Genomic DNA, 16454 nt, shown 5'->3' on the forward strand with positions numbered 1-16454 from the left:
ACCGTATCCTGCTCATATGTCGATGATGCAAGTAAGCGTCATGTCGTGTTTCTCCACGCTGCGCTTGTTTCCATCATCCTTCCTTTAAACTTTCATTTGCGACGTCAAAAGCTGTGATTGGCGCTCGGTTGTGGAGGCATTGATCAGTCAGAATGGCTCGCTGATTGGGATGTGACTCTCAGCCGCTCTGCTCGCAGTAATCACGCTCGTTTATACTCATTTACTTTGGTACTATTGTGATTTCATCATTTGTTATCTCCCACATTTAGACGCCGCTGAAGGATGAAAAATGGCTGCCTTGCCTCGACTTCCTCTCCGGCAGCGTCGGGTCTTAATAGGCTGCCGGGGGAATAGGAGGAGAGATTGATCCTCCTGATGATTTCATTAGATGACATCAAAGCAGGGAAATTGCAACAGAGAGCGGGAATGCATCTTCGGTGAATAGGAAATCATCTGTCATTTGAGTGATACTGTAAGAACATCAGCGGCGACATGTAACCTTGTCAGCGGAGACGCAGTAATTATGATGTTTTCTCTGTGGGGACGTTACGTTAGTGCCTCACATACGGCTAGATTCATATTATAGGCAGGAAAACAGTTAATTATAGAACATCAGACCCATTCAGGAGTCGATATGTTAAAGTGAAGAGCTGCAGTGACACTTTATCGGCGTGGATATGCTGCCATCCAGGTCATGTGCAGGTGCAGATTAACCCTTGTGTTGTCTTAACTTTCAGCACCTGCTCTAGGGGTCAAAAGGGTCAAACACTAAACCCCTAAAATAAAGCAGCTTGAATTTTAAACCTCAAATCTATTTTGCATGAAGACACAACCTGTCGTTCATTATAAACTTTGCAAAGATTTAGGTTTCCGTCTCCACGGTGCAAAAAGACTAAATTTAATCAGTGAAATCCACTTTTTTTATTACAACACCCCTGTCAGAATTATTTTATTTACTAAAGTAGAGGTTTATTATGATTATGATTATTATTATTATTATTATTATTATTATTATTATTATTATTGCTAAAGGTACTGCATAGGTGTAATTTTTTTTAGCAAGACATATCACTTGTGTAGCATAAAATAGTAGAATTAAATGTGCAAAAAGTCGTTTTGAATTTTATTATAAGGAAACTTTAATAAAAATTTAATTATCGGGAACAGTCTTTTGCAACACAGTATATAATACTGAACAATGAGCACAGTATGCAAGTATTGTATTGTATTTCTGTTTTTTCTGTGTCTGGATTTTATATATACTATATAAAAGTGGACTACAGAAAAGAAAATTGTAAATTGTATTTTTTCAGCTAATTTCCTTTATTTATTGATTGATTTTATTTAATATTTTATTCTATCATTTATTTGTTGCTAATTTCGGGTGGGTTTTTTTTTAATTCCTTGCTAATTTTTGGGTAATTTTCTGTTAAGGTGGTCATTGTATACTTACTAATAGTGCACTTTAATGTACATTCATTTTTAGCTGTATTTCTGTGTCCATTTTTTTAAAGCACAATGAAAAAAGTATATTAGAGTGCAAAATCTTAGAGTGTAATTTGGTGTACTTTTGAAAAGAATATGTATTTTCAAGTCCTTGTCATAAACTATTAGTATGCTTTTCTATGATTTACATTAATTCCACATAATGAGCAGCATATTTAAGTATGTGCTCCTGAGCCGCTCTTGTTTCTTAGATGCTGGATTATTCCTGCACGTCTCAGGTTCTGACTAAAACATTGATAATTACCAGCAGCTTTTCAAGATCACATCAAGAACATGCAAAATTGCTTATTCATTTTGGGTCAGACTGATCTTCGCCGTCTCATCAGAGCGAGCTCCAATCATCTTTGAAGCTCCTTGCAGCGTCTGTATCAATGAGAGCAGATCCGTTTTCCTTTTAACCCTGCCTCTGATCCTATTAAAGCGGGATCCTTATCACCTTCATCAGGCTGGAATGGATGGGAGCTTAACTGCCTTTGTGCGCGTTGGCGAGAGCCGGCCGGTCTGATGTTTCATTATTCCACATTCAAGGTTACAACCTTGAGAGGAAACAAAAGGGAAAAGGCTCGGGAATTGATTAGAGAATCAGATCATCAGATGTTATCAGCCATGTCTTAATCATGGGTGTCGCAGCCTGTAACACTTAAAGCTGCACGCCAGTGTTACCTGTAACCACGACGACCTCTGACTGGAGGTGTGTTTACAGCTCAACCTTTGTGTGGCCCAACAGTGCCATCTAGGAGGTTCACAGGCGTCACGCTCTGCACTTCAGTCTGCATCAGAATCAGGTTTTACTGCCAAGCACATTTACATATACAAGGAATTTGATTTGGTGTGTTGGTGCAAAATAATTAAATTAAAGGAAGAATAAAAATAGTTCATTTAAATAAAATAAGATGTAGAAACAATACAAAAATATGAATAAAAAGGAATATATAGAACACAAAATGTGTGTACAAAAAGTGCAATGGAGGAATTGTACAGTTGTGCAGAACTTAAAGTTGCAGAGCAAATATCTGCAGTCTAAATAAAATAATAATGCAAACAATCATGAAAACACACAAACAAACACATGCAAATAGATGTGGACGGAGAGGGCTTCACACATGAAGTGCTGTGCAGACATCTCATCTGAAACACGTGCAAACACACGGTAACAGGGAGCGTGCTCACAGACACGTCTCACCATGCCATGTTAACCAAACAGGAACAGGAAGTACAACCGGGACGTCCACAGTGAAATCCTGGCTGTGCCTCCTGGAAACTCTTCTGTTGTTGTTTCAGCTTCTGTTCTGAATATACATGAAATATCTAAACTGGAGGCACAAGGAAGGAAAAAGGGAGCACAGAGCAGAGGCGCCCAAACTCTCTCCCTCAGAGGGCCACAACAGAAACTTAATGGTGAACCATTCGCCTGAAACAAACACCAGATGATGCAGAACAGTATCACAGGCAAAAAGAGCAACGAGCAACTTTGCATGAAATGTTCTGCAAATGGCAAGAAATTAGGAGATTCAGAAAATTATTTTACAAATGCTTTTTTATTTTAAAAAAAATTAAAAACTAAGGAAAATCTATATTTGTCTTTATCAAAATTACATTTTAACAACAAAATTGTGATAATTTTTAATCATAATTTCCTCTAAAAATGTTTAAAAAAAACAACTGTTGTTTTACTAATTTTCTGGTAATTTTCTTGTAATTTGTAAAAAAAAAAATTCTAATTTTTGGATTTTTTTCCCTTTAAACCCTGAGTAAAATTGTTTAATTTCTGATATGATAAATAATTTTTTAGGCAGTTTTTTTATACTTTAAAACAAAAAAAAATCTGCCTGCTGTACTCTGATTATGAATGATTATTAATAATTTGGGATTCTACATATGCAGAGAGCATTTTACTTGCATAAACAAGAAATTAAAATAAATTTGTTATTACATCTGGTGGGCCAAATCAGTTGGACTTTGCGCCGGGTCAATTCTGCCCATTTGTATTGCATATTGACATCGATGGACTTTTGTCGCAGCCTGCAGTTCAGTGGATGACGTCATCATACAGTCTGCATACGTCAAACTTGAGGTTGTACGTCAGTTTATACGATGAGTGTAGCGTGCACTAAACCTATACGACTGTGAAACTTTCACAGTCTGCAGGAGGCTTCATAGGCCTCACTTTCTGCAGCCTGACTTTAGAGGATTAAACCCCTGTCAGGAGCTGACACACAGAAGATAAAGTCATTTAGGTAACCTGATGGACCTCAGATAAAGAGCCAAATGTCAAAGGTCACGCTGTAACGTTGGAGCCACAGGCTCATCACTGACATGTTATGTTTGTTTTATGTTAAGTAAAGTTAAAACAGTCACGCCCACTTACTTATTTCACAGACAAACACAAAAGCTTTGGGACAGAGGTGAGGCTTTTTTAACTTAAAACCACATGGAGATGTACAGGAGTGAAGACAGCTCAGCGCAGTTTTGTCTGTTTTCATTTTCTTTTTGTTTGTGGGAACCACCTTGGAGATATTTTTGACCTTTGACCTGCAACTTCCCAGCAGCTCAGGTAAGAGAAACTAGAACAGGTTTTTCAGCTGACGCCTCAGCAAAGGTTATTATGGGTCATTTCCAGGGGCTGGACCTCAGGACGTCCCACGCTGAGGGAGGGGGACACCCGGGAGAGAGGGGCAAAAAGAACAAGAGCTCTCACTCTGTCACTCTGTTCAACATTAACATGACACAAACACTATAATAATAATATTAATCTTAATTTGTATAGCACTTTTCAATCTAAAACACAAAGTGCTGCCCTGATTAAAAGATCCACAGAAAAAAAAAAAAATATCGGAAATATGCAGGTCTACCCTAATGTTTATAATAACAATAAAATTAAAGAAACTTAAACTGACGACAATTTTGAATATGTCATAAAGTCATTATGCTTTTACAAAAGGTCACCAACCAAATAAGAGGAGTGTTTTAGGTTATTAGCTAATTAATTATGAATAAAAGAACATAACTAGACTAATACATAAGAAAATTTGCCAAAACTGGTAATTTTTGCAAACGTTACTTATTTCTTGTTTTGTGTTGTTAAATTTCTCACTGCCTTCTTTCCATGGTTTTAAAAGAATTACAATCAATTTGCTTAGGTTTTTAAAGGGTTAAACTCCTCCTAACTGCTAAAAGCACCAATATTCCCCATAAGAGGCTGAAAATAAAGAACATCTAGTCAGAGTAATGCGTATGTTTTACATAGACGATCTTTTAAGTGTAGTCCTAGCGTTGACCAATGAGGTGTCTCCGGGGGCGTGGTTTCCGGCGGGCTCGTGCGGTCACAGTGCAGAGTGGGCGTTGAATCCGTCTCCTCCTCGAGCTCATACATGACTTCACGGTAACGTTACACAAGTTTGGTAACTTCTAACCGGGAAATTAACCGCCGCCGTCCGCCGACACGATGACGGAAAGCTCCGCCAACAAGCTGCTGAACGGGGACGCCTGTCACCGGACCGCCAACGGGAAAAAATCCGGTAAAAATGGCTTCGTGAAGAGCCACTGCCTGTTTCAACAGCCGCAGAAGTATCGTCGCCCCGGGGAGAAGGTAAGGCCCAACCGTCACCGCTCCGCCGGGGCGCAGCACCGTAAACAAGCCGGGCTGCGTCTGAATTAACCAACTGACGTTAGCTAATGTTACTCATTTATTTTGTCCGTGTTTAGCTAATCCGCGGTTATAAGTGTGTGTTTCGGAGTATTTACGACAAGTGTCCGTATGACGGCAGTTTAACGTCACATCGTAAGTAAACTAACGTTAGCTAACGACCGGAAGCTAATTAGTTTATTATATTAGTTTATACAGCGGCCTGTTCCTGGCTTCGTGTCCTAGCTTAGCAGCCTGTTTTAATACGACATATTTTAACCCTTTAAAATCTAGGAGAAATTATATGATTACCTCCAAAAAAATGTGGGGATGGCGATGAGCAACCAAACAAGGCATGGCTAAAAATAAGCGTAACAAATCAGTAAAAACATCAAGAAGAAGAAAATAACCTGAAAATAAAGGAAAAATAAATTTAATAAAAATGATATCCTAAAACAAACACGTAAGTTACTCAAACAGTGCTGAAAAATGTATTTTGTTAGCAATATATTAGAAAAAAATATATAAGAAAGTCACCTGAAAATAAGAATAAAATAGTGGGAAATAAACTACTATGAAAATGAGCTTTAAAAAAAAGTGCTGAAAATTGTATTTTGCTAGACACATAAAAAAAAACTATACAAGAAAATTACCTGAAAATAAGAAGAAAAATTGTGGGAAATAATCTAATATGAAAATGACCTTTAAAAATGTGCTTACAATTTGTGTTTATTTTATTTATTTTTTTAAATTTTGTCTGTAACGCAACTTGAAATATAAAGTAATTATGACTATAGTTTTGGGAATTTTTTTCCTTAGCTTTTGCTAATTTTGTATTAATCCTACCCTGTTTTTACATAAACATTAGCTAATTTTTAATTAGTTTATATAGCTGCCGATTCCTGGCATCATGTACTAGTTTAGCAGCCTGTCACAGTACGACACATTTTAACCCTTTAAAGTCAAGGCTAATTGCTTGATTGCTTCCAAAAACATGGGAAGAAGGCAATGAGACATGGTCCAAAAATGAGCAAAACCTCAGTTAAAAAATTACAAGAAAATCACCCTAAAATAAGCACAAATAAGAAAGAAAACATGAAAAACAATACTGAACAATTTAATTTAATTTATATATATGTATATATATATATATATATTTTGTAAGATAATTTTAAATGTAAAATAAAATGACAGAGTTTCCAGGAAACTTTTCCCTATTTTTTGGATACTGTAATATTAAACCTATCCTCTTTCACATTTAGTGCAATTAACAGGATAGTCTGGATCTTTGAAAATGGTATTGTATGAGGTACTTATCCACAGTCGGTGTATTACCTACAGTAGATGTCAGTCTGCACAACCCCAGTTTGGAGAAGCAGGCTGGAGTCTGTAGCATCAACAAAAAGCATTTTAGCCACCTAAAACAGCATCACTTAGAAGTGTACACTGTATTGGTAGTGTTTTCACCACTTTACCGTAATGTCAGACAGCCGATTTCGATGTTGAAGCCATTAACAACTCCAGTTCCTCGCTCTCGTTAAAGCAACCAGACTCCATTAAGAAAAACAGTAATTTCAGCTCACTGAACACAGGAGCTTTGGGTCTACTGCTGCTTCGATTAGTTAGTTAGTTTGTGTTATTTTGTGAGTTTGGTGAATCTGAACTAACCAATTTGAAAGCCAAAGTCACAATTTAACACAAAATAACAGATAGAGGCAGCAGTAGACCAGCAGCTCCTGAGTTCAGTGATGTTAAATGACTGTTTTTCTCTATGGAGTCTGGCTTTAAAAAGGGAGATATAACAACTTTGACTTTATGGAAAATCAGTGACTGACATTAAGGTGAAGTGCTGGAAACACTGTCAGTGTAGTGTAAAAACGTAGATGATATTGATTCTTCGGGTGGGATGTTTATTAGGTGGCTAAAATACATTTTGTGTCTGACTACCATCCACAACAGTATGTGTCGAACTTCTTACTCTTCTATATTTAATTACACTAATGGAGTATTATTACTCAGTTAATTTATACCACTGAGGAAGACTGATTTCAGGGAGCAGAGACTAACCGGCCTATTTAGCAAACCCTTGTATTATGGAAGATGTCAGTCTTAATGTATATTAAGCCTTTTAAACCTAAGGAAATAGTTTTGATTAATTTCAAAAACAGAGAGAAGGCAAAAAGCAGCTTAACAAGAAAATGGCCCCAAAATTTGCAAAATTATAGTAAAAAGTGCTGAAAATGGGGAAAAAATGCAATTATTTTATATATTTCATTATAGTTTTTTCTGTAACACGATTTTAAATATCACATCATAATTATAGATATACTTTTTACCTTTTATTGTTTTTATTTGATCATTTTTCTAATAATCCTTTAATTTTTTAAACTAATTTAAAGTCATTTTATTGTCATTTCTTACAAGTTGTTCATTGCCTTTTTTCATTTGCTCAGTTTTTAAAGGGTCAAATTCCTCGTGAAATATGGCTGAATACAGCACAGGTAAATTAATGTTATGCCAGGTTTCTAAGGGTTAAGTAAGGGTCCCAAAATTAATAAATGGCATCCCCTTTTTGTTTTCTTATACTTAATATTAGTAGCACTGTGTTTCTAAAGTATAGAATATAGCCTGCAAACGGGAGTATTTACCATGAAACCTGCAGTTGTTTTGGTGTGTTAACCCTTTGAAACCTGAGCAAATTGCTTTGGTTTCTTCCAAAAACATGTGGTGAAGGCAGTTTGCAAATCACCAACACATGGCCCCAAAAAATAGCAAGAAATTAGGCCTAGTAAAGTAAGAAAAGCAAGTAAAAGGGCAGAAAATTAAAAATATATATCTATATCTTTTTTGAAACATAATTTTAAAAATAAGTATAATGATTGGAAATAGTTTCCTGTACATTTTTGCATAGTTTTTTGATAATTTTATTACAATTTTCACCCATTCTTCGTCACCTTTGACTAATTTCTTGCAATTTGAGGGACATTTCTTGCCAAGTTGCATTTTTCCACATTTAAAAAAAAAAATCAAACCAGTTTGCTCTGGTTTCAAATTGTTAAATAGCTTGTGAAGGGCATCTGAAGGCAGCACAAAAAAAAAACTGATGTTGAACCAGGCTTTAAAGGGTTAAACGTGTTGTTTAGTTGTACCTGCTACCTGATCAGGGGGCATTGTAGTGGAGTTTTTAGTAACCTTACACTCTGTTGTTTCTGTGTGTGTGTGTGTGTGTGTGTGTGTGTGTGTGTGTGTGTGTGTGGAAGTCAGACCGGTCTCTGTTTACTGACTCCAGTGTGAAGAAGAAGCCCTGTTGTGTTTTTACGGGTGAAGCTGCCTGTCTGTCTCCTCGGGGCGGAGGGCGGCAGAGCAGCTTCCACATGACTCTTCAGCAGGAGAGGAATGTCTCCGGGCTGTGAAGGGTGCGGTCCCTCCTAGTGAGGAATGAAAAGCACCAAAACACAGAGTGAATGTGTGTGTTGTAGTGGAGGTGGGGTACACACACACACATGCCTTTTGTGTTTCAGTTTAGGATCAACACAGAGGAGAAATCTATAAAGCACACAGGCTGCGTAAACAGAAGAAATGCACACTCTCACTTACGAGTACATCAAATTCCAGAGTTTCGACCGCATAAAGCTGCAGAGCTGCTGATCTCAACATAAAATGGATTTACACAATTAGGTCCAGATGCTTTGGCTGTTATACCAATCATATCCTCATGAATATAATGTCTCTGTCCCGCCAGAAGTTAAGGCAAAGCTACAGTTCAGATCTCTGCAGATATTTATCTGATTCCCAGTTTAAACACTGAAACACTCAACTCTTTGAAACCTGAGCAAAGTTTGACATCTTTCAAAACACATCTGAAGAGGGCAACGAGCAACTCAACAAAGAGATGAAAAATGAGAAAGAAATTAGTAACCAAGAACGTTACCTGAAAATAAGCAAAAAACAAAAACAAACTTGTAAATTTATTTTTTCTGTAACATAATTTTAAATATATTATTATAAGAATAATAAAATAGTTTACTGCACATTTTACCATATTTTTTGATCATATCCAATAACCAAATTTAACACAAAAAAGTAAAGAAACAGAAAAACGTTACTATATATGGACAGAAAAGCTATAATAATTATAATAATTATTATTATAAATACAGTTTTCTGGACATTTTTCTGTTAATAATCTGTTAATTTCTAATTAATTCAAATTTGTGGGACATCTCTGGCTAAGTTGCACTTTGCCTTTTTAGCTATGTTTAAAAAAGAGAAAATCAAACCAGTTTGCTCTTGCTTCAGAGGTTTACATGCATGTAAACAGTATCTGTAAACTGATGTCGAACCAGGTTTTGAAGGGTTAAGTAAGTATGGTCCTCGGAGCCACAAACCAGCAATTTTGCATTTTTCCCTTGGAGGATTTTAATATCTCTCAGATGAATAAGGCCAGTGTGTTGATATTCTTTCCGGTGATGTCAAACAGTGTGATTGGGCCAGCCTTGAATGATAGTGTGTGAAGTATTTATCAGCCTCTGAAGGTCAGTAATTCACAGGATTGCTATCAGCTGTAAAACGTTGACATCATCTTGTTGTGATATGAGCTCTGCTGGTTGTTGATAAGGTAACTGAAACTGGAGTTAGATACAGTCAGACCCCCTGTGTGTTTGCAGGAGGAGCCGGGGTGTGTATTAACTCTTTGTTTGCTGTAGCTGTACCTTCAGTGTTCCTTAAACCGACTGGCCTCTCTCCGTTAAACTAGTGCTTCCCAACCGGTGGGACATGGGTCCATTTTGAATGGACCGCAGGTGACTCGGACCATGTCAAGTTTGTGAAAAAAAACCTTAATTTTGCAGCAGAGGTTTTATTTAGAAATACGGTTTCCTGCTGTAGAGTGAGATTTTTTTTTATTCAGTAACTATTTTATCGTGCTGTTCTTGGTATACGTGGTCTGTTAACATGCTGTGCCTTTGCATTGGTGATAATAAGCACTTTTTGGTTGCAGTGCTATTTATGTGCTAGGTTTTAACTAGTGGCGTCATTAGGCCTGGGTGTCCAAAGATTTGGGGAAAATTCATGACGCGTTCACACATAATGTGTTCACGAACTGTCTGAAATTTGTAATTACGTGTATTTATGTGTTTCTGTTATTGGTAAGAAAGGGGCAGGTATTTTAAGATTTTCTTCTTCCTGCTCCTGTTTGTTCATGGAACGTGTAGAAGTGTTAAGAGAAAATAAAGTGTATTATGGGTTTTTGTTATTGTTTTGAAAATTATACACTGAAATGGGCAAATAAACCAAATATAAATGAATGAATGGAATTTGAAAATTCAATGATAATTTCTCTTTTTACAGTATTTGGCTGTAATAGTTATGTGATTTTGGCATTTTTTTCTGTCTTGACTGGCTAACAGGCTTAGAAGGCATGTTTCTTTTTTAAAAAATCATCAAAAATTTTAAAAGAAAAAAATGCCAAAAATATTTAGAAAACAAAGTACAAAAACAATTCCTGTAGTCTATCACTTTATTTTTATTGTCGATTAGAAAATAATTGGGGGGCCACCCAGCTACCTGTCAGGGGCCAGATTTGGCCTGCAGGCCCTAAGTTGAGTGTCACTGATCTAGACCATTTGAAAGTAGAGTTTCATTCACAAATATATGTAATAACGATGGTAATAAATGTCCTCATGGATCTGTGTCCGCAGCTGAAAAATGAATCTTTTCCTTATCGAGCGAGCCATAATCCCCACATTGAGAATATAGGAAAATGCTTAGAGGAAGGATTTTTATGAGCAGGTGGGGATAAATGATCTCAATCAGCTGGGATGGTAGTGTCAATAATCGCTCACAAAAAATGAGCCCAAATTGAAAGGGCAGTTAGCAGGGAGAGGACTTACTCAGTTAATTTGCTCATGTGAAATACACCCTGTGTGTGAGCTTTCCTTATTGTCTATACAATGTAATATGATCCTCATCTCTCCATCTGCAGAGCAGGCATGTGAAAGAGCACATTTCCACTGCGTTTGTTTGTTGGATGTCAGTCGCGTTGCCGTCCAGCTCTAAATGAATGGCACAGGTCTACCTCCTCTCAGTCCCTGTTTGTCCACAGCCATAAAAAATTAAGCTAATATGACGTCAGCCAGACTGTATTTAGCTGCCGTGGTTGGCATCAGTGTGCAACAGTCCCTTTGAGCGGTGTACTTGGATGTGAATGTGTTTTTGTGCTCACTGTTTGACAGTTAGCAAACCGCGTCTCCTGGTCTGTTGCTCTTTCAGTGCAATTTTTAACTTTAGAGAAAGGGACCTGTCTGGCTTTGAACTTACTCGGCGCTCTCCCGCTCCCTGGCTCCGAGGTATTTCTTGGAGAAGCATGACCGGTCACATGAGGTGTGGTTGCTAAGCTGCGGGGCAGAGCCGTAATGAGTGACCACCCTCGTTTGTTCAAAGTTTTTTTTTCTTTATTTGTAGACAGCCGGTCCACAGTCCAGCTCGAAATAATGCTGGTAGTTTTTGTGGCACTCCTCCAGTGTGTGACCATGTTTATATGGTCCCATAATCCAAGATCAATATTGCTATTCATAAAACTCAATGAATTAGAACCAGGGATTGATGGCCATTTTACTGCTCACTGGTCCACGGGGGCCCGGGCACGGCCTGGTCTCTGTGAATTAATGCGCTTATTGTGGCCTTTATTAGGTTTCTAACTCTTTCCAAGAAAAACACAATTCTAACAAATCAGCCCTGCTGTCGCCTGGTGTGTGCCCAGCTAATACTGGATTGGTCTGCTCTGCTTTCTATCACGATTTATTGGGCTGGAGCAGATTTAATGAGTAAACAGAAGCTTGGATAAACCATTACCTTTTTAAAGCACCAGCTGAATGTTAAAGTGGTATGACTTAGCATTTTACTCATAAATCTGTTCCTTGGCCTTAGAACTGTTTGGGACAAAAAGTTCTTCGGTTTTACTGTTTTTTAAATCTCTATTATGACCTGTAGAGCAGTGGCTCCCAACTGGTGGTTCATGAGTCCATCCATCTACTTGAATCAGTGTCAGCTTTGTGAAAAACACACATAATTCTGAAGTACAGTTAATTTGCAGTAGCTATTTTTTGCCCTGTTCTTGGTATTTTGTGGCCTGCGAACATGATGTAGTTTTGCACTGGTCTTGAAGCAATAATAAGCACCTTTTTGGTTGCAATTCTATTTATTTACCAAGTTTTAACCAGTGGCATCATTACGACTAGGCATCTGAGGCTTTCCTTGAGCCTCCCCAAGTGAATTGAGGAAAATGTATGAACCATTCATTTCACATGAAGTGTTCAAGGACTGCTGAAAAATTGAAAATCCAATGATGATTTCTGTTTTTACAGTTTGTGGCTCTAATAAATTATGTGATTTTGATTTCTGTGGGCCCGCAGGTTTGGAAGACATGTTTTCTTTAAAAATCATCAAAAAAATTTGGGGGTGAAAAAATAAATAACATTGCCAAAAAAATGAAAGAAAAGGGGGAATCTGCACAAAAAGATATAAAAAGCAACAAAAAAAATCTTTGAAGAAAAAAAGTCATTGCCAAAAGTTTTAAAGAATTTTTTTTTCCAAAAAAAAACAATGCAAAATGTTCTTAAAATTCACCAAAAATTTGAAAGGAAAAAAATGACAACATTTTCTAAATAATAGAAAAAATCTAAAAAAAACCCTCTAGAATTGCAGTATACTTTATTTCATTCTGTTTTAAGCCAACGTGTTATTTACATTTTGTTAAAAGAATTGAACATGTGGTAATATCTCTTATGTGCAGACTTGTTTTTACAAATTCTTTCACTTTTTTTCCCCCCAGAACCAAAATGTCCCACACAACTCCAGCCTGTACAAGAAGCCCTTTGTGGAATCGTTTGAGGAGACTCCTCTCCTTGTGGCCGTGCTCACCTACATGGGCTACGGCATCCTCACCGTCTTTGGCTACCTCCGAGACTTTCTTCGCCACTGGGGCATCGAAAAGTGTCATGTGGCTCGGGAGAAAGAAGAGCAGAAGGTAAAGCAGTTTTTACTTTGGACCCTTTGGATCCCAAAGCGGGATTAAAAAATAAACATTCAAGGCTAAGCAGTCATTCCAAGAATTTGCTTGAAAACCTCGACCTTTTTCAAATTATAAGGACCCCTAAATTTATACACATGATGTCATATACCTTCAGTTGATAAAATATCACTTCAGGGGCCTCCATCTGAAAAGATTCTGGTTGTTAGATATGATTAGGACCACATTTCTTTTGTTGTCAACTACAGTTGAGAAGGTAACATGGTTGCACATGTCTGCATCTTCACAACCAGAAACAAGGAAAGGAGTTTTGTGTTTGGGAATGATGTAATTGAAAAAATGGCAAGGTTGCGAAAAATTTGCATCAACTCATGCAATTATGATATTGCAGCTCTGTGGAGGGGCTGCTATTATATCTGGTTCAACAGTAATCATTGACTGCTGCCTTCATCTGCCACAAAACAAGGACAGTTATTTTTGAAATGTATTAAACTGCCAAGACACACTGTTAAAAAATCACCTACACTTTCCCCTGCAGGATTTTGTCCCCCTCTATCAGGACTTTGAGAACTTTTACACCAGGAACCTGTACATGAGGATCCGAGACAACTGGAACAGACCTATCTGCAGCGTCCCTGGTGCTAAGATGGACCTGGTGGAGAGAGTTACTCACGACTACAACTGGACCTTCGAGTAAGTCGCTGCATTGTTTTGTATCTGTATGCACCAAGGGTTAATTTAGAATCAAGGCGTTGTCCATGAGGGTCATAACTCCTCCACAGCTGTGTTTTATTGTGCCACTGATCCTTAGCTCAACAGGAAGTTCACTTAGTTACACTTGAACAGAGGGAGGAGAGCCGGTATCAGGGCGAGGCTGACCCGACTTAGACCGAGAGCTGTTCCTCTTCCAAGCCTTCTTCTGTCTAATGTCTGCTTGCGGGAGAAAAAAGTGGATGAGATGAGATTAGGGCTCATTCAGCAACAGTTTTTTAACACCACGGCCCCTTATGCTGAAGCATGACTTTTCTACGATAGAGTGGTATTTATCAGCATTAGGAAAAGTTGTGTGGGAATTGGACTGAATGCAGCGGACCGCGAAAGGGTCCCCTCCGATGGCATACACCAACAAGCCGGTTGGAGTGGAGGGTAGAAACGAAACTGAAACATAAAGACATAAAGAGGGAGAAGAGTCTGTATCACGATGAGGCTGGCCTGACTCGGAGCGGGAGCTGTACCTCTGCCAAGCCTTCTTCTGTCTAGCGTCTGATCAGAGGAGAGTGAAGTGGATGAGATGTGATTTTGGCTCGCTCAGCAACGGGTACGGTGTCCATATTAGGACATCCTCAGGTGTCAGGGTTCAGAGTCAGACCTTGGATGAAAAAGCATCAGGTCTCAGAAAAACCGCCATCAGGTCTCAGAGAAAACACTGTCAGACTTCAGAAAAAAAAGGCATCAGACCAAACGGCCTCAGAAGAAAAGTCATCCGACCAAACAGCCTCAGAAAAAAGTCATCAGACCAAACAGCCTCAGAAAAAAAAGTCGTCAGACTAAACGGCCTCAATATAATTTTATGACAAGCAAATCACAATAAATGATCTTGACATTATCAAATACAACCATACTATCAGATAAACTTACACACATAACTTTTACTAACCCCAAGTGTTTTTTATTTATGATTTTTTTTAAATATATGGCTGTTTCATTATTGTGTTTTTTTAATATTTAATTCTCTTTATAGCATTTTAATTTAAATCCTACATGTGTTGTGTGTCTTTTTATTCAACTTTAGCACTTACTATACTTTATTATATTTACATATTACCACTTCCTATATTAACTTCTTAAGAGATGGATGTATATTTTTATCATTATATGAGGTGATCTAAATTTGATCAGCACTCATCTGAAGACCCTTCTTTTGAAATATAATCCCTTACATGTTGTACTGTTATTTATTCTTTTATTTATTACTTACTTGCTTGCTTACTTACTTAAATTATTTTCTATTGATTATCATATTAATGCTCCCCAAGGGTCAAGTGGAAATGTACCCTGATAACTGAGAATTTTGTGTAATATTTTTGCTATTTATCTCATTGGTATGTAAAGTATAATATGAACTATGAACCGCTGAATTCCTTTGGAACAATAAACTATTGTATAACTGCCACAGCTATCACGCACTGTGATAAAAAAAGGTTAACATTGAACAGGAAATGGTTGCCAGGCAGCCAGAGCCAACAGGCACACATGTCAAAGATAATTAGTGTGGATGCATCAAAGCATCCACACTATTGTTCTTCTTTTCTTTATTATTATTATTATTATTATTATTATTATTAGTGTGGATGCTTCTGTATAGTAGTACTGCTACTACAACAACATCTACTACTACTATTTCTACTACTGCTACTACTATTAGTAATACTACTAGTACTAGGACAAGTAATTATACTCATGCTACTGCTATTACTACAACAACTTCTACTACTAGCAGTACTAGAACTACTTCTACTTATACTACTACTTCTGCATACTTTCAGCTACAGAAACCATTCAAATGCCAAAAAGTTATGTTCTTGAAGGGCATTTATGCCTCTCAATTTTGTTTCTACATTTTATGCCTCAAAATATTAAACATTTATTGTTTATTATTTTCAGTTAACATCAACTTCTTCCTTTGACACTCTGGAGCTTCTTCAGTTTAAAGCAGTTCAGCTTTCATTTCTACCAGTTTTTCAGATATTTTCAGCAATTTGTAATATATGTCTGCATTTTCAACTATGTATTTCTGCATTTTCAGCCATATATTTATGCATTTTCAGCCATGGTTTTACACTAAATTTTAGCTTTAAGCATCCAGACACGTTTCCCAGGAAATGCATTTTTTAGTACAGGGATTGAGATCCGTGCTGCTGCTGTCGGAGATCCGCGCTGCCATCTGCCATTTTGGAGATCCGTGCTGTCCGAGATATGCACTGCCAACCTGTGTCGGAGATCCGCGCTGTCCGAGATCAGCGCTGCCAGCCTGTGGTGGAGATTCGCGCTGGCAGCCACCTTGTCCGATATTCACGTTGCTCCACTCTGTTTGTCTGTTTGTCTTACTGCGCTGCTGTCAGACAATCAGCGGTTTTATCTGTGACAATGCCACTTGTTTGTCAAATTCTACAGTCAGGTGGTTGACCTGAACTCCAAACCAAAGTCGATATTTTTTTTGTTTTTCACTGTATGTCAAATTATATATGGTTGTCTTCTTGATATGTAAACAACCAAAATCTTATTGAGATCCCT

At 37.5% G+C, this 16454-nt stretch overlaps 1 protein-coding gene across 1 annotated transcript in view; it reads left to right on the top strand.

The window, feature by feature from the left end:
- The first annotated feature begins 4837 nt into the window (after positions 1–4837).
- Positions 4838–16454, top strand: part of sptlc2b (serine palmitoyltransferase, long chain base subunit 2b) — a 34747-nt gene continuing 23130 nt past the window's right edge. The window contains exons 1-3 of the mRNA XM_042503018.2: positions 4838–5095; positions 12963–13157; positions 13699–13853. Coding sequence (XP_042358952.1) covers positions 4952–5095; positions 12963–13157; positions 13699–13853 — 494 coding nt within the window. The 5' untranslated portion in view covers positions 4838–4951. The remainder of the gene's footprint in view (positions 5096–12962; positions 13158–13698; positions 13854–16454) is intronic.

The sequence above is a fragment of the Plectropomus leopardus genome, chromosome 16 (assembly GCF_026936395.1).
Source record: "Plectropomus leopardus strain MGB_pleo_1.0 chromosome 16, ASM2693639v1, whole genome shotgun sequence".
In the NCBI taxonomy this organism is placed as follows: Eukaryota; Metazoa; Chordata; class Actinopteri; order Perciformes; family Serranidae; genus Plectropomus; species Plectropomus leopardus.